At 52.6% G+C, this 20,523-nt stretch overlaps 6 protein-coding genes; 4 read left to right on the forward strand and 2 right to left on the reverse strand.

The window, feature by feature from the left end:
* Window positions 1-301: 301 nt before the first annotated feature.
* CHC_T00005189001 (hypothetical protein) lies at window positions 302-3,255 on the forward strand. XM_005716558.1 is given in 2 exon segments: window positions 302-2,926; window positions 2,927-3,255. The coding sequence occupies 1 exon segment, from the start codon at window positions 302-304 to the stop codon at window positions 2,924-2,926; it is 2,625 nt and encodes an 874-aa protein (XP_005716615.1). The 3' UTR covers window positions 2,927-3,255.
* A 5,870-nt stretch (window positions 3,256-9,125) lies between these two features.
* On the forward strand, window positions 9,126-9,422 carry CHC_T00005190001 (hypothetical protein). The gene has a single exon (XM_005716559.1). The coding sequence runs from the start codon at window positions 9,126-9,128 to the stop codon at window positions 9,420-9,422; it is 297 nt and encodes a 98-aa protein (XP_005716616.1).
* A 2-nt stretch (window positions 9,423-9,424) lies between these two features.
* On the forward strand, window positions 9,425-11,240 carry CHC_T00005191001 (hypothetical protein). XM_005716560.1 is given in 2 exon segments: window positions 9,425-10,909; window positions 10,910-11,240. 1 exon segment carries the CDS (start codon window positions 9,425-9,427, stop codon window positions 10,907-10,909), a length of 1,485 nt encoding a protein of 494 aa, XP_005716617.1. The 3' UTR covers window positions 10,910-11,240.
* Window positions 11,241-12,033: 793 nt separating this feature from the next.
* On the reverse strand, window positions 12,034-13,035 carry CHC_T00005192001 (hypothetical protein). Its single transcript, XM_005716561.1, has one exon. It carries the CDS (start codon window positions 13,033-13,035, stop codon window positions 12,034-12,036), a length of 1,002 nt encoding a protein of 333 aa, XP_005716618.1.
* A 1,838-nt stretch (window positions 13,036-14,873) lies between these two features.
* Window positions 14,874-16,470, forward strand: CHC_T00005193001 (hypothetical protein). XM_005716562.1 is given in 2 exon segments: window positions 14,874-16,301; window positions 16,302-16,470. 1 exon segment carries the CDS (start codon window positions 14,874-14,876, stop codon window positions 16,299-16,301), a length of 1,428 nt encoding a protein of 475 aa, XP_005716619.1. The 3' UTR covers window positions 16,302-16,470.
* A 2,185-nt stretch (window positions 16,471-18,655) lies between these two features.
* CHC_T00005194001 (hypothetical protein) lies at window positions 18,656-20,489 on the reverse strand. XM_005716563.1 is given in 2 exon segments: window positions 18,656-19,100; window positions 19,101-20,489. The coding sequence occupies 1 exon segment, from the start codon at window positions 20,487-20,489 to the stop codon at window positions 19,101-19,103; it is 1,389 nt and encodes a 462-aa protein (XP_005716620.1). The 3' UTR covers window positions 18,656-19,100.
* Window positions 20,490-20,523: the final 34 nt, after the last annotated feature.

The following is a 20,523-nucleotide window of genomic DNA, read 5'->3' on the forward strand; positions in this document are numbered from 1 at the left end:
TTCTTCCTCTAGGCGTGCCGGGCTCTCGGTGGCCTCGGCGCCTTTGTCCTCCCGCACCTGACTTACGGAAGTCTCGGTGCGCTCGTGCGGAGTCGCGGGGAATATTATCGGCAAACATTCCCCTCATCCGCCGGGGTTGAAGCGTAACGGGTCTAGGTTGGTGTGACAAGACGGCTCACGTGACCGCGCGAACGTAACCGTCTTTACGGGTTTTTCGGATTTTCCCCCACCTTCCCCCAAATTAACCTTTTTGGTTTAGCCTTCCCACCCTTCCCCCCCCCCCCCCCCCTCTCACCCCAAAATGGCGTGCGCGGGGATCGACTTCGGCAACAAGACCTCCGTCGTGGCCATCGCCCGACGCGGCGGCATTGACATCTGCTGCAATGAAGTCTCCAACCGGGCCACCCCCTCCATGGTCTCCTTCCAGGGCGCTGAGCGCCACATCGGAGAGTCCGCCGCCTCGGTCGCCGCACAGAATTACAAGAACACCGTCGGCTCGCTCCAGCGCCTGATCGGCCTGCCGCGAGACACCCCCTTCACGGAAAGGGAAGCGAAACGGCTCACGTGTCCAGTCGTCGCAGACCCTGCTTCCGGCGCTTGCGTTGTTAAGGTCACTTACACGGGCGTCGAAGATGAACAGCAGGCCGAGCAAGGCCAAACTTCGTTTACCACCCAGGCTCTGGTCGCCATGCTCTTGTCTGATTTGATGAAGACGGCGTCAAATGAGTACAAGGCCCCTGTTAAGGACCTTGTTATCTCCGTCCCGGTGTACTATACGGAGCCCCAACGCCGTGCCATTCTCGACGCGGCGACCATTGCCAATGTTAACATCCTTCGCGTTGTCAACGAACATGCCGCCATCGCTCTATCCTACGGTATCTTCCGTACCAAGGAGCTTCCGGATACAAAACCCATCAAGGTCGCCTTTGTCGACATCGGCGAGGCTAGCACCACAGTTTCCATCACCGCTTTCACAAACACTCGCAGCGACGTCCTCGCCGTCGCTTCGGACCCCAGCCTCGGTGGCAGGGATCTCGACGACATTCTCGTCAACAAGTTTGCTGAGGAGTTCAAGACCAAGTACTCCATTGATGTGCTCAGCAAGCCAAAGCCGTCTCTCCGCCTTCGAAAGGAATGCGAGAAGATCAAGAAGATTCTTAGCACAGTGCCTAACGCCTCTCTCAACATCGAGTGTCTCATGAATGATGTCGATGTGAAGGGCACTATCTTGAGGGACGAAATGGAGGAGATTGCCGCCCCACTCATTGCCCGCATCCGCGATTTGTGTGACAAAGCTATTGCCGACGCCAGTCTCAAACCCGGTGAGAATCTCACTGCCGTTGAAATCGTTGGCGGTAGCACCCGTGTCCCGGCGTTCAAGGCTGTCATCACGGAAACGTTTTCCAAAGTAGGCGCTGTGGTGCGCACCACTTTGAATGCCGACGAATGCATTTCTCGAGGCTGTGCACTCATGTCCGCTATGCTCTCGCCAGCCTTCAAAGTGCGTGATTATGTCGTCAGTGACATTGCCACTCACGCCCTTGATGCCGAAAAGGTTTTCACGGATGGCAGCACGCCAGAGTCATTCACTCTGGTACCGAAGGGTAACACGATCCCGTGCCTAAAGGCAATGACATTCAAGTCTCCGGGACCGCTTACCGTCAGCGTGCGATACAGTGATGTTGCAGCCCTTGCAATTGGCGAGGAAGGCGTGCAGATCTGTAGTTACCTCGTTGACGCACCCATGGACCTGGAGGCCAAAGTTCGCGCGAAGATCCGCGTCACCGCGAACGGCACTGTGGAACTGGCTAGTACGCAGCTGATGAAGGAAGTTGAGGTTGAAGAAGAAGTCCCTATCAAGGTTGAGGAGAAGCCAACTGCGGATACCCCTGCGGTGCCAGCTGGAACTGCACCAGCCGAGCCATCCCCTGCCGCTGATACTCCAATGACCGACGCCTCCGCCGACAAGACTCCCGCTAAACCCGAGGAGCCAGCAGAAGCAGCGCCCCCCGCGCCCGAACAGGCGAAGGAGGAGGCCCCAAAAATGGAGAAGCGATTGGTGAAGAAGACGAAGCTATCAGATCTCCCGGTAACGAGACTACCGGGCATTGGGCATGGTCTGACTGCCGAACTGGTAATGGCTGCGACTGAGAAGGAGGCAAAGATGAGGGCAAATGACCTGTACATCAGGGAGCGCTCTGAAGCCATGAACTCGCTGGAGGCCTACGTGTATGACTTGAGAAGTCGAATCGACCCGTACAGTGGTGACCTGAAGGACTTTGGACCAGAGGATATGCGCAATGCGTTGAAGGTCGATCTCGACGCGACTGAGGAGTGGATCTACTCGGAAGAAGCCGAGGCTTCGTCCAAGAGCGCTTTTGTCAAGAAGAAGAACGAACTTGTGCAGAAGGCAAGTAAAATCTTCTTTAGAAAGAAAGAGTTTGAAGAGAGGCCCGTTCGAGTCAGCGTGTTGGAGGCTTCTATTCAGAACTACAAGCAAGTTGCAGTGCCAGGGGCCGAAGAGTACGCTCATATCGCGGATGAAGAAAAGAACAAGCTGTTGAAGTGTGCTGAGAGCACGTACGTATGGCTGAAAGAGCAGCTGAAGAAGCAAGAACCTTTGGCAAAGGACCAGGATCCTATTTTGACATGCACCGACCTAAACACCAAACTCACAGAACTGGATAGGGTTTGCAGGCCGATTCAAAACACTCCAAAGCCAAAACCGAAGGTTGAAGAGAAGAAACCTGAAGAAAAGGATGTGGATATGATGGAAGAGGCTTCAGCGAACACACCTCCAAACGGGAATGGCGCGGAGAAGGCCGAAGCGGTCCCCAACGCGAAACCAGCAGAGGCGCCGGCTCTAAATGGTGAGAATGCGAAAATGGAAGTGGACGACCAGCCCGCTACTGCTGCAAAGGTATAGAAACGGGATGTGTATTGTGTAGAACACTAGGCTTTCTGTGAGTAGTTTTCACTGTGCTGTAGTTTTGGCTGTCGATAACGCTGTTGAGAGTCAGGGTGACGTCAGTTTTGATTTATTCGAGCAGCCGATGACGAGATTATCCGTCAGAAATGCTGTTGTCGCCAGGGCAAGATAGTGGGTCAAAGCGATGCTATGAGTGCTGCCGGTCAGCAAAACTTGTAGTATTGCGACAGTTAGCTGCAGCCTGGCTGGGCGATAAAGACGGATCAGGTCACTGTCAGAGTGTGTCCTACGATGCACTTCTGATCTGGTCCTTGGTTCTTGGTTTTGGATGGAGCTGGAGTCATTTTCCATAGATACTTTGTGCTACCGTGTTCTTGGCATATACCGCACTTGACGTGGGTAAATGGCTACTGTATCTATTAGGAATCCCGTTATTTCTCTATTCTCCGATGTTGGATGCCGAATATGCCATCCAGCGAAACTGCAACGTCGTAATGAATTACATTACACAGCGAATCAAGAAGTCCACTACTGTACATTTCGAGATAGATATGTGGTAAAAGGGAGTGCCCCCTGGCCAGGAGACAAGTGGAGAGGATGTGCACAGTATATGTAGTAGCGATATCCAACAACATATGAATGAAAATCATGATTTTAAGTCTGAATTCATTCTGAACACTTTTCTTGGTCGCGCCTAAAAGCACGACTAAGAGTAATGTTCAGAAGACATATTTGAAAACTAGCTGCGTGTAGCCTTTTTTAAATTTCTGAATGAGAGAAGATAGGCTCTGAATCTCTTGTAATTTGCATAGCGTCGTATGAAGACAACTCACTATAACAGAAACCAAAAAGAATATTTCTACATGCGACCTATTCACACTACACAGTACAAGGATGATGATTCTGAATATACACCCCTTTTTCGTGCCACAACGAATCCTTTCATCGTATACGCATACTGCCTCAAACGTCAACACTAAGGCTTGGTGTATTCCTAGTGTAACACAAGCATAGCAATAAAAATCTGCGTTACTGAAAACATTATTTCAGTTTGCCTCATTCTCGAGAGTCGAAGAGCGAACAACATGCATAACATCCCTTTCAAATAGAAGAAGCTGTTTACTTCATAATGGAACCGGTATCCTCGAAAGTTTGCGGCGGGCTTTTTCATTCAGTGATGAAAACTATGTACATGCGAAGTTGAAGAGAAAGTGTACGGGTACGCTGTCATAATTTCTTAGCATGAAAAATTATTTCTTCTTTCGTCATAGGTTTTCTGTTTCATGGCATGGCATGTCTAAGAATAAGTAGCGTCCACATTGGCTATTGCCCATGAGCGACACCTAAAAAATATGCAGTCTCGGTGAAGTTTACGTATCGGGGCTTCGATGCTCTATTTTAAAGAAAGTACATCTCGCCTTGCTTTGACGAAGCCCTGGTCTGCTGCCTTTTGCATCCACATTAGAGCCGCGCCTCTATTTTTTTCGACCCCCTTTCCATCACGAAGAAGACGTGCAAAGTGGTACTGGGCTTCGGAATCACCTACATATGCTGCTGTGCGATAGCAGAGGAGTGCTGCCGATAAGTCTTTTTCTCGTCCCCTTCCTTTCTCAAACATGCGTCCTAGGCGTAAGGCGGCCACCCCACATCCTCCTGTTGCTGATCTAACGAATAACGAAAATGCCATATCTTGATCTTCCCGGACTCCATAACCTCGTTCATACATAGAACCCAGTCTATAACAAGCTTCGCTGTCGTTTGCGTGCGCAGAAAGATTATAAAACAACATAGCTCTATCCAGATCTTTCTTGACACCGAAGCCCTTTTCGTATAGAATACCAACTTTTGTTATTGCCCTCACAGAGCTATGCCCATCAGAGTATTGAGCGCATTGACGGTACAAGTCAAAGGCTTTTTTGTAGTCGCGGCTTGTGCCAATCCCGGATGCGTACATGTCCGCTAATCCTACAAGTGCTTCTGAGCGCACAACCTCGTTTCCAAATTCACAGGCCTTTTCAAACAACAGCCTGGCTCCACGAATATCTTTTGGCGGGCCACCACGGGAAAGAGCTAGGTTACCAAGGGAGAGAAATCCGAGAGGCTCTCCTTGATCGACGGAGTTCGAGTACAGCTTCCGGGCCTTATCATAGTCCTTCTCCAAACCGTCGCCGCATTCATACATACTACCAAGATAAACCATTGCAGTGCTATCATGTACTCGGATAGCTTTTCGGAAAAGTGAAATGGCCTTTGCAACATCCTTCACTCCCAAAGAACCATTTCTGTAAACCACGCCCAGCATACATAACCCTCTAGGGCTCCCAATGCTAGCTGCCCTTTGGTACAAACCGAGAGCCTTTTCTCGGTTCTGTTTTACACCAAAACCATTAGCATACATGTCTCCAAGATAAACAGCCCCCAATCCGAAGCCCAACTCAGCTGCTCTTTTGAAGATGGCCATAGCTTTAGAAGTATTATCTCTGCCACCCTTGTTCAAGTACATGCGACCAAGCGCACAGGCCGCCATTTCGGACTGTCGTGAACGTGCTCTTCCGTACAACAGCATTGCCTTTGATTCATCTTTTCTGACGCCTCGTCCATGCTGAAAACACTCTGCAAGATGGAAGAGGCCCCGAACGAGTCCAGCACTGGCTGCTTGTTCATACAATCGAACAGCTCCACGTGTGCTCTGCTTCGTACCCAAACCTCGTTCTTTCATGAAGCCTAGACAGCACTGTGCCCACACTTCTCCTTGATCCGCAGCACGTTCATAAAGATGAGCGCCTTTCGTAACCGATCTCTCTACTCTCATTCCTCTACAATATGATGCTGCTCGGTAACATAACCAACCCGAGCCATACCTTTCCGAGGCTTGGCGGATCAACAGCTCAGCATGTTCGAAGTCTGGATGAATTCCCTCATGGTAGTAATATGTAAGTTCAAGACCAAACTCTGCTCCTGTATCTCCTGTGGATGCCGCCTTCTTGTACCAATTCATAGCTGTAGTGTAATCTTGAGGAACAGCATGGCCAAGAAGAAACATAAGACCGACCAGTGTCTGTGCTGGAATGAACCCAGCCAATGCAGCTTCGATTGCCAGCTGAGCAGCCTTTTTCAGATTTCCTTCTGTCGCTTCTCCACTCGAGAACACAACAGCAAGCCTGTACGCCGCTTCTGGACATCCCTGTTGTCTGGCTGTGAAGAACGACTGCACTGCCCATTGCAAGTCTTGTCCAACAATATCGCCCTCGTAGAACAGTTTGCCAATCTCTACATGGGCCTGAGCGTCATCTTGTTCTGCGGCACGACGGAAGAAATCAACGGCCTGGGTTCCTCGACGCATTTTTGCGTATAGATGTCCAAGATTGCGAAGAACTGTGACTGGATAACATGAACTGTGCAACTCATGTTGTGAGCGGGTGTCGCCGCGAGATGCTTTTTTGACAAGCTTAATAACACTGCTCGGAAGTTCAAACAGATGAGAGGAACAGAGGATAGTACTTAGGTTTCTTGAAACATATGAGACATCCATGGTAGTGGGGAGGAAGAAGCGATAGGTGTGGCTGCCCGACTGGTTCTGACGGTAATGGCGGGTTGAAGTACGGAATGTTGATTTTTAGGAACACATGAACGAAAATGAACGATGTGAGCGGCAACTTTTTAGAATCGGGGGCAAGGGGACTCACGAGCAGGCGCGGCTTACAAGATGTGTACAAATTATCTGACTTTGCGAAAGAGGCAACGCTGCATTAAACAATGAAGCTTGCCCAGCAAAGACTGATACAGAGAATGGAGAATCTGGTATTACTACAGGGATGGCGTTTCACAAGAGTGGAGAATTGCGACAGGCCACACTGCGGTACACAATCTGAGCAAAAATGATCAAATGCATCCTGATAACATGAGAAAGAGGTAGTGTATTAATGAAGTAAGGTTTGAGAAGGGGAATAGAGCTCTCTTGTATGCAGGGAAATGGGATGAAGGACAGCAGACGGCCTGAGGAGGAGAAGATGCTCCTTCATGCCGGGCGGTGCACTCTGTGAATGGCGCATATGCGAGAAAGGCATCTCATAGCTGTCCCCATGAAAATAGCCATACCAAAGAATGATTGTTTTCTGCATGAAGACTTCTTTTTGAGGATCCCTCGCTAGTTGACTACGTGTAAAGTTAGACTAGACTGCACGAGGGCTCCACGTAAGACAAAAATAGAACACTGTTTCTCGCCGGTGCCGCGCAATCGCACACTGACTGGACAAATGCCTAACTCTTTTTCCCCGGCGGGAGCTCGTCCGCCCCGCAGTCCGCCCAGCATTCAGTTTATCGTGTATCGAAAACGTTGCATGCATCACATAAACCATGGCGAAACACCGCACACATACCGTATCAAACAAGCAATTGCTGATTTCCCTCCGTGCATCGTTGCACGCGACATCCAGAGGGCGGTATCTCATTCATGCAAATATCACTGAGTCTGCTGAGCCATCCCGATCAAACTCTGCCAAAACCGATGGTCCTTACACTTGCTCCCATCCACAAGCAAAGCATAAGGCATGCCAAGCCGCTGACGCTCAGATGAAAGCTGCCAATCGCTCTTAGATGACCGATGGGCATTCAGACGCATTGACGTGTGTCATTTGAGCCCGCACAAATCTCTGCCAGGCTAGATGCCTCACGCTCATTTGTTTCTTGAGGTCTGGAGTGGTTCGCCCGTGTATGGCATGTAATTAAGACTAGGCACCTCTTTATATATGTAGACTGTACTGAATCGGTGTTGCCTATGCCGTTGATTTAACAGCCAGGAAAGGAACATGTACCTTCATATGCCCTTCGCAGCGTAGGCCGCTCCCTACGCCTCGAAGCATAATGGTGGAGCGGCACAGTATTTTTGAATCTCGCAACCTCACATGTGCCTTACTAATGTCGGCGAGATTTCCAGACTTGATCTGCAGACATCCATTATCTTGATTTTTTGATAAGGGGGTCATAGCAAGGCCAACTCTCCTAGCAGGGCAGAAAGCGACACGTGCCGCTTCGATGGCTCTGCAAAATTGCACATAAAGATATCGGCACAACCTCGTTTCCTCCGCAAAAATATATATTCATACAGGGTTAGTGTCATTTGAGCATGAGCGGTAATTTCTGCCCTTGCACCTTGTCTCCTGTACCGATGAGTTACCCCAGATTTTAGGGTCAAAGCTCTCTGCACTACGGAGAAGGCAGAACGCAAGAACTGATTTGGATATTCTAGAAGCAATCTTGTGATAGGTTATGCTCCCTTGCTCTGTTATAAACCTTTTGCTATGTGAGAGAATCCTGCCACATTCTGGCTAATCGCTTTACACAGGAAGTGCATACTCCTCTTGCTTTTCTTCCAATGGCGAGAGGTTGCTTTCCAGGAGGTTCAAACACATCACAAGGAGAAATAGCTTCATAAACGTCTCTCGTACCCACCCGCACGTTTGGTATCTTGCCGGGACCGACAACTATATATGACAGGGAACGCTTGCCTCATTATGCAAACATCTATAGTTCGTACTGTGTTCTTTACGGGGCATGTTGCTTGATGAAGTACCCTGCGGCGGCTTGCAATGTGACATGTATGGAAGATTCATTGCCGTCAATCTATTCAAAATCAGTACTTACCGTAGTTCTGTTGCGTGTCTTCTCAATTCATATTTGCTTTGAACTAAATCGTAAGTCATCAAAAATCCCGTGGCAGCAAGCGTACAGAAGACCACTTCCTCGCACGCACCTTAGCTCGCACCGGTACATGACGTGCGCCGACTTTCTTCGATGCATTTGTACCTCCATTTTTACATACCTAACACGTAGCGTTAGCCCATACAGGTTCTGAGCCAAAAATTTTAAGCTCCGTGCAGATCTGAAGCCCCGGCAGCGATATCGAAAATGATCTGAGCATATGTCTCTCCATTGGGTAGGTTCTTTAAATAACTCTCTGTGCAGTATCAGTAACTTCTCGAATCGATTTCGCTGTTCAGCTGTGGACATCATGGCAGCAGGAATGAAGAATGACATTGCTGAACTTCAAAAAAAATGTTTGGGTCAAAGAGTCAAGACGAAACAAGGGTGTCCGCCACGCGTCCAGTGCTTTGAAACACGTGCTGTAACACGTGTGGATGTTGTATCAGATCTACGCGAAAATCAAATCCCTATGCATGTTTTCGCGCCTTTTTCTATGAATTTTGGCGTCAACTGCACCTACTCTGCTCCCTCCCAAGCGCTCCACGTTACGACCTGCCCGCTTCAAGAGCAGTCTCAACCCAGATTTACCCACCGAAGCACAAATCGGGTACTCTTTGGCGTCCATGCCAATTCTTCGATATTCGAGCATACCGCGAAACGTCAAGTTGAAGAAGAAGTACCACATGCGCGGCTTTCTGCCGTTCTTTATCCAAAATGGCCACAGCAACTGATAGTCGCGCTTTCGCAAACATCTCCATCGCAGGACAGAATAGCGGTCTGGGGTCACTGAGAATGACGCCTCGTGGTTTTGCCTGGAAAGCGAAGGAGAGCAACCGAAATGTAACAGTTGCCGCACTAGATCTGTCGAAACTCAGATGGCTGCGTGGTGGTCGTGCCATGCAGTTGGCTATCTCCCTGAAGGCTGGCTCTACCATCCGCTTCGAGGGTCTGAAATCGAACGATTTTCAAGATCTGCAGTCCTTTATGCGACAACATTTCGGGAAGGAGCTCTTAATTGTCAAACAAGCAGTCCGAGGATGGTCATGGGGCGAACTCGACGTCAGCAAAGGGGCAGCTGCCAACCTTATCTTTCGCACCGGCGGCGGTGAATCTGCCAAGAACAAAGCCAGAGAGTTTGAAGATTCTTTTGAAATGCCACTAGGGAAGGTCGCCAATGTTCAGTTGCCCGGAAACGCGAAGGAACTCGCGCTCGATTTTCACGTTGATGATACGGCAGCGAAAATGGATGAAGAACTGGTCGAAATGCGATTCTATATCCCAGATGAGGAGGAGGCGAAGGATTCCTTCGAGAGGATCAAAGCTCGTGCCGATACAAGCGCATTTGCTGGTGAGAGCATGTGCTCATTTCTGCATATGGGGGTCGCAGTTCCGCGTGGTAGGTACGATGTTGATATGTATGCCAACTACATCAAATTGCGAGGAAAGGCTGTTGATTTCAAGATTCTATACTCGTCGATTACTCGCCTTTTCCTGCTTCCGAAGCCCGACAATGTCATCGTTTCATTCGTAATGTCCCTGGATCCGCCTATTCGCCAAGGAAACACTATGTACCCCCATTTAGTCTTTCAGTTTGATTCTGAGGAGAAGACAAGAATAGATTTGCCGCTCTCCGCAGATGAGTTACAAGCGAAGTACAAAGGAAAGCTGTCAGAAACTGAAGAGGGTTACACATGGCGCGTATTCTCAAAGATTCTCAAGAACCTCAGCTCCACTCCACTTCACGTCCCGAAGACTTTTAAAAGCTCTACCGGGGCTAGTGGTGTGCGTACTGCGTTGGGCGCCAACGAGGGTTTTTTGTTCTTCCTGGAGTCCTGCTGCGTGTTTGTCAATAAGCCCCCGACGTATATCCGATACGATGATATTGACTTCGTCGAATTTAGAAGAATGGATTTGGAGCGTCGTTTTGACCTGTTTATGTCACTGACAACGGGTTCAAGTGCCACGTACTTGTTTACCAATATTGAGCGCTCTGAGTTTGAGCACGTTTTCCAATTTTTATACGAGTCAAGGAAGGTGCCAGTAGAGAATGCCGAGCAATTGAAGCGAACGGGAGGCCGGCAAAGGGTCACGCTTGCAGACGATGACGACAGCTCTGAAAGCGAGGACGACGATTTCGACCCTCTGGTCCAAGCCAAGGATAAGGATGACAGGGACAGCTCTGATAGCGATAGTGATGCTGAGATAGAAGACCCTGATGACGACGAGCTCAAGCATTTAGGCGGCGCGAAACCGCCAAGGAAGAAGAAGAAACGCTGAAGTAGACTTTTAACGAGCTGCAGAAGTGTCTTCTTCGATTAGTAGTTCTATGGTTTGTGCTGTTGTGCATCCATGGGTAAGAGGGGTTTAAAGCTACTGCCGTGTGATCTTTGATGCTTGAATGATTGTTGCATGCAGTGTCACCAGTGCTGAAGCAAGGAACTTCTTCGGCCATGTCATACCTCTGGTCTTCAAATACTCACGTTTTCGAGGACGGGTTTCCTTGTCAAATTCTGAATCATCACATTCTCATGATCACGTGATCCTGATATCTTCGAATCACCATTAAAATTGCATATTCCGGAACAGCCGACTGAGGCCCTGACAAAGACATCTTTCTCACTTCCAGTAACATGGTAAGAAAACACTTATCATGTTATGGCACATGAGAGAAGACAACTACTTTTCACCACTGTTGGCATAAAGCGGCCCCGTGAGCAGGGGTTCAATCATCATGATTGGACCCCAAGATGATCTTGGGTGCCGTAAAGATCACATGTAGTATCAGCATTCGTCGCAGAAGCCCGTTTTTCTTTTGCAGGCAAGTCTGCAGTTTGCAAAACCTTCTGTACCACTGAGCAGTGAAACAGTAGCGAACGACTTCCGTTTTCGGAGGATAGGCTGGGGAAGAGAGCTAAAAAGTTTTGCTCGACTTTGATACTAATTGGAAAAATTGTTAATTTATTCACAACGGCAGAAGCATTAACACTCAGCGCTAACGTCTACATCAGAAGTCGTATTTGTACTGATGCTGATATATATCTCAGCTTCGTAAAATCGATCTCTTCTTCGAGGCCGCTTCCAACTGGGCCACAACTGCTCTGCATGCAATGGGACCACGGCCTCACAATGGAATCTCTCCGCTTATTATAAACCACCGCAAGGGAACAGGTCGGAGAGGGTTCATGCGGGAATCGGTGATTTCCTTCTCGGTTAGGTGTACCTGCTATTTCGCCCTCTCAAAAACCCCACTAGACACAACAACGAACGCTGTGTAAGATTACAGGTTTGTCACACGCAGCCCATATTCTGTACTCTTGGCATTACGTTTCGAGTCTGACCCGTGCTGTTGGCCAATCTTGAAGGAAAAGGTAAATTCTTCAACGACGACCTTTCCAGCGCCACTAACTCTCATCAGCACGTAAGTCAGTACGCGGTCGAGCAAACTCCGGACTCTCGATAACATCTGACCCCATGTCGAGTTTGATATGATGCTCCTTCGCTAGCAGGGCGGCCGCCCTCAAGATCCTCTTCTTCTCCACCCGAAACAGCAATGAATTGGCGTGGACAGGGTCACTAGGTACAGAAGACGCTGCATGCAAGATGATCATTTCCTCGTCAAACTCGATGGAGGTCGGAAACTCTTCCAGCGTTCGGCTGCATTTGGACGCAATACGATGCCATACTGTTCGCTCGTTGGACGCTGTAAGTGGTTCAAACCAACCCTGAGGAACCTCTCGCTTAAAGCCTCCCACGGACAGCTCGTCACGAGGCTCTTCAAACTCAATCATGGCCCTCGCGCGACGGAATTCGTTAACGTCTGCAAGCAAAATCCTGAGCGCGGCGACAAGGTCGGGATCGATTTGCGAAACGGACAAATGGAATTTGCGGCCCTCGTAGCATAGACCAATTCGCTCAAGTAGACGCAGCTTGGCATCGAATAGATTCCACTCGCGAACAGAGTGATGCTCGGCAACCCACTCAACAAGGTCCTCGACCTCAAACACGTCATAGGGATTGCCAGCTTGCACGAAGCCATAGAGCAAATACAAGTCATCATTGGTCAACTCGCCATAGCTGACTAAGACCTGTGCCCCTTCCTCATACCCGTCCGGGCCGGCGACAAGCTCGAAACATCCCGCGTGATCATCGTAGCGGAAATTGGCGAGGTTTTCACCTGAGCCGTGATTAGTCATGTCCAGGACGGGGACCAAGGCGAATTTGCTCGGCCAGTTCTGCGAGCCTCGAAAGGCGTTGTGGCGGTGACGCAAGCCCGCTCTGGTACTCCCGGCGGCAAAGCCACCCGGCGGGATGGAAAAGGCACGCGAGTGGACGACCTTCATCGCCCAGTCGAATCGTTCCCTTGAAAGGAGCGAGCGCCTATGCGGCGGTAGGGCGGCGCGCATGCGGACGTACTCTGCATCGGCGCGGTAGTGATAGCACTCGACGGCCTCGACCAGCGGCGAGTATTGCGTGTCAAGAAGCGTGTCATGGTCGAGATCCGCGGCCGTGGTGAGTTCGTGGTGTTTCGGCAGGGAGTCGACGTACGAAAGCCACGGGCTCGCATCCTTCTCGACCACGGCGTGGTAGAGCAGCAGTGCGACGAGCTTGAGGTCCCAGTCTGCGGTGTTCCAATACGAGCGCGGCAGCCAGGCGTTGTCCGCAAACGGCAGGGCAGCGGTGTCGGCGGGGCCTGTCGCGTCGGCGAACGAGACGACCAGGGCGTCCGTCAGCGGCAGGCGCGCGATGACGTGCGAGGGCGGGATGCGGTTCGAGGCGGCTAGGCCGCGGCCGCCCGCCGGCGAGCGCGCGACGTGCAGGTGCGGCGACACCGCTGGCGGCGGGCGAGCGCATGCGCGCGGCGGGCGGCGGCGGCGGCGAAGGCGCGGCGAGAACGCGCGCGGCGAGAACGGCAGCGTCGTGAGGGCGGCGAAGGCGGAAGTCATTTCGTGGGCGGCAGTTGGCAGTCGGCGGCTTGGCGGGCGCGGGGCGACGAGGTAGCGAGATTACCCGCGCGGCCGGACATGGAGCTCACCGACAAAGTGCCCCCCGCACGGTGGACACGCGGGATGCCGGCACGTGGGTTTTTTTTTTTTTTTTTTTTTGGCCCGATTTTGGTCGCGCTGGTGATTTCGGCAACGTGGGAAACCCTAGCTCCGGAAGGGGACCGGGATCGTGCCTGGGACGGGCTTGCCCTTCCGATGATGGCAAGAAAGGGCACGTCCGCCTTGCCAGCAGAGGCTTTTCGTGAGATGGCTCGGACTGCAGCGTGCCAGGGGTTGCGGCGGCGGTGAGGCCGGCCTCGCCGGCCCCCGCGACGCGTGATGCGGACGCGAGCAGCACGACCGAACGCGCGGGGGGGCATGGCGCGTGATGATGGCGCTGGAAGCGAGGGCTGGGGCGATCCGACGCGGGGCGGCGAGCGACAGCTCGCGAGGGCTGGGGCGAGACGCGCCCGTCCCCGGATCATGTCGGCCAACGGCACGCAGGCCGGGGGCGGAATGGGGGCGCCGAGGCGTGTCGGGGCAAGGCGGGGAGGCGTCGTGCAGGGGTCCTTGCGTGCGGGGGGCACGACGCCTCCCCGCGGTCGGCGCGCCCGCCAAATTCGCGGCGCGTGCGGGTGGGGGGGGGGGCGTGGCAGGGCAGCGGGGCGCAGGCGCGGCCGCCGAGGCGTGTCCGGATGCGGGGGTCCCCGCGGGAGGGATGGAGCGGACGTGGTGATGGCACCTCGGCACACGCCGGATAACGGTGTCAGTTCCAGTATGGGAAGCCTCGGATGTGCCATACTGACACGCCGAGGCGCCGCGCAGACTTGACCCTTGCATTGCTTGGCGCAGGCGCGTCGAGCGCGCATGCCCCCAATTAGATCCGGCGCCTTGTCCTTGGTTGGTGGCCGTAAACGTGTCCGCGGGCGTTTGCTTTCCGCCGCCGTTCTGCCAACGAGCCGCCGCCGGGGCTTCTCTGCCTGACACGTGTCTGTGCGAGAAGGGCGCTTGCGCATGCAGTGCTGATTTCCATTGTTTTTTCAAGGCCGCACATCTGCCGGTTCGCGGGGAATATCTCGGGCGGCATCGCATCGTCTGGCCGTCCTTGCGCGCGCACCGCCCGCATCGACCGCATCTCGCTGCACCTCTCCCGTCCGGACCGTCGCGCTTCGCGCTCGCACCCGTCTCCACGACGGGGGTCCTTGAACGTCACCCCATTCCCGCGTGCCCTTCCCGCTTCTCCTCCCGCCGCATCCGCCATGGTGGCCCAGGACGACGTCGCCCGTGAACCGGAGGCAGCCCCCCTGCTGCACGCCCATCCCGCCGATCCCCCTGCTGCCGCCGCCGCCCCACCCGCCTCCCGCGTCCTGCCCCACCTCCTCGTTTCCGTGCTTCTTTTCGTCACCGCCATCGCGCTCACCATCCCTGTTCGGCCGAGGCTCATCCTCGATGCTGCCGATGGCAATACCCAGCGCGCTTCCGTCTTCTCCGGCTTCGTCGACTGCCTCGTCGCCTTCTTCTCCATCTTTTCTAGCCCGCTCTTCGGAGCCGTGTCGGATATCACGGGCAGGAAACCCATTCTCGTCATGTCCCATTTTGGGGAGCTCATCGGACTGCTTGTCGTTGCAAGATTCCCAAAAAACCTCGCCATTCAGTTCCCGGCATATATGTTTATCGCTCTCACCAACGCTTACGTCACCACTGCAAACACGATCATCGCAGACATCTCTGCGTATGAACCCGGTCTCGCCGACGATGACACCCCCGTGTCCGCCGCCACCAACTACGGATATCTTGGTGTCGCCATAGGATTTTCCTTTCTTATCGGTCCCGTTCTGGGTGGCACCATTGAAGACACTTTCTACCTTGCCTCCAGCTTCCACGTCGCTTCCCTAATGATTCTTGCTGCCGTCGTTTACGTCTGCGTTTTTCTCCCCGAGACAAAGCCCTGTGCCGCTGTGGAGGATCCCCTCCACACGCACCCCGCTTCCCACCCCTCAACCGCTCAATTTCTCAACGCTACCTTCGTCAATGTATCCGCTTCGGCCCTCAAGGTCACCGACGCTATTCGCGCTACAGATTTTAATCCCCTACCTCGCGTCCGACGCATCTTTTCTGCCAACCCAGCCCTCACATGGATCGCCATTAGTCTTTCGATGACCTCTATTGCACAAGGCGGCTTGAATGCCATCATGTTTCTTTACGTTAACGAGCGCTTGGGATGGGGCACCAAAGAGACTGGCTTGTTTCTTTCTGGCGTCGGTCTATCCCTTCTTATCTCCCAAGGCATTCTCGCCCCCCTCTTCGTACGCTTCCTTGGTGAGGTCACCACCATCATCTTTGGGTTTTCAATGTCGGCCCTGCACTATTTGGTGTACTCCAGAGCCACGTCCACCTCAATCATGATCATTGCAATGTTCTTCGGCATGTTGTCGTTCGTCAGCGACCCCGCTATGAAAGGATTGCTAGCACGCCAGGTTTCAATAGACTCACAGGGATCGCTGCAAGGCAGTTTGAGTGCCCTTACCGCGGTAGTACGACCCATCTCACCAATATTTTCAGCCGCGCTCTTCAGTTACGGCATATCAATTGGCAGACCGGGTCTTGTGTTTGAATTTATCACCATCATCTCAGCCTCAGCTGTGCTGTGCGCAAGGATCGCTTTCTGGAAACCAGGGCTCAAGTAGAGACCTTACTCCAGAACCATTAGCCTTACTTTTGTACATTTACTCGCTTGTCGTTGATGTGTTTTGGTCCGAATCTATTGCAAGTAGGTAGTTTGAATAGTGACCGATACCATAATACCAAAACACGCCCACCCGTTTTGCGATTTGATTAAACTTTCCGAAGTTTTGAGATATATTGGGCAGCATTTGCTGCGGCGTGGCAGATTGTACAGTGTCTCGTCAAAAGAGATTCAAAGCACGCACTTTTATTGGAAATGTGGTCATCATGATGGGCTGAAGCATAACATTACTTTGCACGAAGGGCATCTTAATATCGAAACAATCGTCGTAGATAGTTACAAGTCCTGGATGCTTCTTGGAGTTGCTCATCTGTAGTGCTGAGAAAATAGCAACTAATACTAGCAGCAACTCTCATTTTGCAGTGACATATGCGCTCCTTCAACGGGGCCATTTCGACGTCCTGTTCGTCGAATGCAACCGCGAAGCCCTTCTCGAGAATCATTCTAGGATGCCAATCTACTACGATGTACACCAGTTGCAAGAAACCATTACCTATGCTTGCTATTGGCCAGCGGCGGGCAGCGCATGTCCTCTTCGAGGGAGCCCAGCTTTGAGCCATATCTTCGAGCATTGCATCTCTCTTAGCTTTTCCTCGACATTTCGTGGAGTTGAGCAGGCCTGCGGGCGATCATCCTGACCTAGTATGTCACCGCTGGACTTGCTGTCATACGCGTAGAGGTCAAGGAGCTCTTCCGTCCCTTTAAACAGCCCGTGCACACACACAACTCAAGACTGCAGCATTCCATACTGGAAGGAAACTCCGCCGCCAACATCATAATTAACTGCGTCTACACAGACGACTGTTTGTCTAAATTTATCCACGAGGAATAGAGGAATCTCATTTTGAGGATCGTTGACAGAATGGGCGACTCCGTATAAAACCAAGATCGCGTCGGAAACGAAAATGCTTGACGGCTGACCTCTCATAAAGCTCAGGTTGGGCGGAGATGAAAATAAGTTGTGGGTTGAGGGAAGAGAGATGTGAACGAAGGCTTTTCATAGACGACAATCCACGAGCCCAAGCTGAGACGAATGGGCACAAATCACCATTCGCCGCGGTTGAATACTAGAATGGTGTTTTTTTTAAAATCCTAACAAAGGGTTTCTAGGCGGGAAAGCTCTGAGTTAGGAGACATGTCTTTGACAGTTCGTACAAGAAGGGAAAACGCTGCGGAGTGGCGAAGTGGTATGGCAGGTGAACAGCCCGCTAAATTTACCTGAGGTACAAGATCGGTGCTGTTTGAGAATCCGTCTGGACCATTGAAGAACACCCCTCGAACAACTGATGAAGCTATTCCTCGGAAGTCATGTCGATGTCTAACAAATGGTCAATGTCTTTTTGTAAGTAACTACTCACCGAGTCCGGGGCGAACTCCACACTCTTCAACGATCATGCAGAAACATTGTCTTCACATCGCGACCGTCGCGGCTTTTGATATGCATCTTTGTGACTTTCGACGCCTTCGACTGACGGTTACGTGTAGCCTTCAACCCTATGGAGAAAGCCTCATCCGAATTTGGGACTTAGTTCTGAACCGCCAACTTTGAGAACTTTCTGCGGGCCCACACGTAAAAAGACCTCGTGAGGAATGTCACCTCAGAAAAAAGTTTGGATAAAACAATTGGAGGGGTCTGTATACGGCTGCTACCTCTCAAGAGGTAACTTCTGTTCTATCCTGTGCGAGCTGCTCGCACGAACTGCCAACAGCGGCGACAGTGCTCGCTACGGGTATCGCCATGTCGTAAATTTTCTCTGTGTACTATATGCCTTGACACGACGGCGCATATCTTTTGGGCTTCGGAGGAGATGTGTTAGACGTTTTATTGGCCGAATACTACGTGATTGCAGATTGAGTCTTGAAGGGAGAACCACGGTACGCAGACGTATTAATAGCGAACGTACGTGGTACAGAGTACACAGCATTTGATCTCAAGGTTGAACAAGCCGCGATTAGGACTTTGCTCGCCTATGTTTTGGTGCCTGATTCCCGGTTTCAGTAGGATAAATAGGATTCAACATTCATAGGTAGCGAGACAATGTCGCGAAGTTTCCAGGTATGCGACCTGCTCGTTAGAATTCTGTCGACCTGTACGTCGTAGAGAGCGCAGAAATCTCTTGAGATTCAGATATATACATTCGTAATTAATTCAGCAAACAGTTACATGCAAGTCTGAGTGCATGCCTATTTCCCTTCTGAAAGATTTGTGGCCCCCTCGACATGATTCACGTTGTTCCCAAAGCAGAACTGTTGGCGGATGCAATTCTTGCGACATTAAAATAGCCGGACTGTCAATTACCAAAAGACCACTGTATTAATAATAGATTAGAAATAGTTATCGCGCCGAATTCAGTGGGTAATCGACGTGCGTCTAATAGGATGGCCCCCCAACGCTGGATGCATTGAGATCAGGCACGTTCCGCTCTTCTCGTATTACGTCCGTCCTCCACCGCAAAACCACCGTGACATGCTGCTTGCCAGTCTTTTATCCCTCTGGTCGAGTGCAGTCTGTTTCCAGTGGTGTCATCAAACACGCACTGAAATAGAATGACCATGCGCATCAATGGCTGATTCGAATTGGTATTCCCGGCCCTCGGGAGTATTGGGTGAGCAACTCAAATATTGACCCACAAGATCCCATGTGAGTCAATTCACGAGATACCTCACTTTGAGTGGATATGTATGCGCTTTGTATATTGCATGCAAAGCGCATGTTCCCTCATAGGACCGAAGCGTTAGATCACCGGCGCATGCTCTTCTCCTCAGACGCCTGTCCCACCTCTAGCTCTCTCGATGACAAAAAGCTCCTGCTTCGTTGCTTTCTCCTGAACAGGGAGGCCTCAAGCCTCGTAGCATACTCCTCATCTTCATCCTTTCTACGTTCACTCGCCTTCCCAACGGTCTTGATGAGGAAGCATAGCACCCGCACCCCTAAGACAAAAGTAATACACCTGACCAGCAAGCCCTGACCAACGGCCTCTCTCATTCGCATGGCGCCCGCCGTCAACAAAACCACCATTGCGGCTCCGGGCCCGCTAATTCTAACCCAGTTTGTGCCATCCGCCATCACGTACGCATACCCATCCCACCGGCCGCGCAAGCTGGCCGCGCCAGCAAAAACGTCCATGGGGTCCTCAATTTGCACGTTCTGCAAGCGATGCTTGACGCTAACCGAAAGCGGACGTCCCAGCGTGGCGACGATATCCGGCCAGTGCGGAAGGCCGGCGAGCAGCGCGAACGCGAACAACGCGAGCGCGACGAGTGCCAAGACGTCATAGCGGGCCTGCCCCCATTCGGCGGCGAGGAGCAGGCGCAGCGTGGTGAGGCGGCGGCGCGGGACGAAGCCGGAGACAGCGTCGAGCAAGTGGTGGAGGGTGACGAGGGCGGCGGCGGCGATGAGGAAGGAGGAGAGGAACGAGGGGTCCCTGTGGAAGAGGCAGGACGCGGAGGGGATTGCGGAGCAGTCGCGAGCGATGGAGATGTCGCGCGGGTGGCACTCGACGGCGGGGTCGGCGCAGGAGCGGGCGCGGTTGAGCGCGGTCTGGAGCAGGGCGGACGGCGGGTTGGCAGAGTTGTGCAGCTTGAGGGCGGCAGAGTGCCAGTCGGCGAAGACGGGGCGCGAGCGGTTGGACGGGAAGACGGAGAACCAGTCGGGCGAGATGGAGCGGGCGTTGGCCGCGAGCGGGAAATGCAGTGGGTCGGAGAAGGTCGGCAGGAGGACCGGGTCGTGGCGGAGCAGGATGGCGGGGGAGACGTGGAAGAGGCCGTCGTTGTAGGTGCGCGAGAGGGCGTCCCAGTGGCGCACGAGGTAGTGCAGGACGCAGAGGTGGGTGGCGGGCGGGGTGGTCTTGGGGACGGCGGTGAGGGTGACGATGTCGCAGACGGTGCGAAGCGAGACGACGGGGGATTTCGCGGGGGGGAGGCAGCGCAGGACGGCGCAGCGGTTGCCGTGGACGTTGCGCGCCGTGGAGATGGCGTAGGTGAAGAGGGGCGTAGCGGCGCGGAGGACCAGCGGGAGGTCGTGTTGGCGGCGCGTGTGGGGGAGGCGGCGCAGGAGATGGATGAGGAACAGGAGGGAGAGGAAGAAGAGAAGGGGGGGTGCCGTGGACGGGCGGCGGCCGGGCGGCATGGCGAGTCTCGGGGGTGGGAGGTTAGAGCGGGGG

The sequence above is a fragment of the Chondrus crispus genome, genomic scaffold (assembly GCF_000350225.1).
Source record: "Chondrus crispus Stackhouse genomic scaffold, scaffold_271, whole genome shotgun sequence".
Taxonomy (NCBI): Eukaryota; Rhodophyta; class Florideophyceae; order Gigartinales; family Gigartinaceae; genus Chondrus; species Chondrus crispus.

Bases quoted from the DNA above. Each gene is read 5' to 3' on its own strand.
- CHC_T00005189001 (XM_005716558.1), top strand. From the start codon at position 302: ATGGCGTGCGCGGGGATCGACTTCGGCAACAAGACCTCCGTCGTGGCC.
- CHC_T00005190001 (XM_005716559.1), top strand. From the start codon at position 9,126: ATGAATTTTGGCGTCAACTGCACCTACTCTGCTCCCTCCCAAGCGCTC.
- CHC_T00005191001 (XM_005716560.1), top strand. From the start codon at position 9,425: ATGACGCCTCGTGGTTTTGCCTGGAAAGCGAAGGAGAGCAACCGAAAT.
- CHC_T00005192001 (XM_005716561.1), bottom strand. From the start codon at position 13,035: ATGCGCGCCGCCCTACCGCCGCATAGGCGCTCGCTCCTTTCAAGGGAA.
- CHC_T00005193001 (XM_005716562.1), top strand. From the start codon at position 14,874: ATGGTGGCCCAGGACGACGTCGCCCGTGAACCGGAGGCAGCCCCCCTG.
- CHC_T00005194001 (XM_005716563.1), bottom strand. From the start codon at position 20,489: ATGCCGCCCGGCCGCCGCCCGTCCACGGCACCCCCCCTTCTCTTCTTC.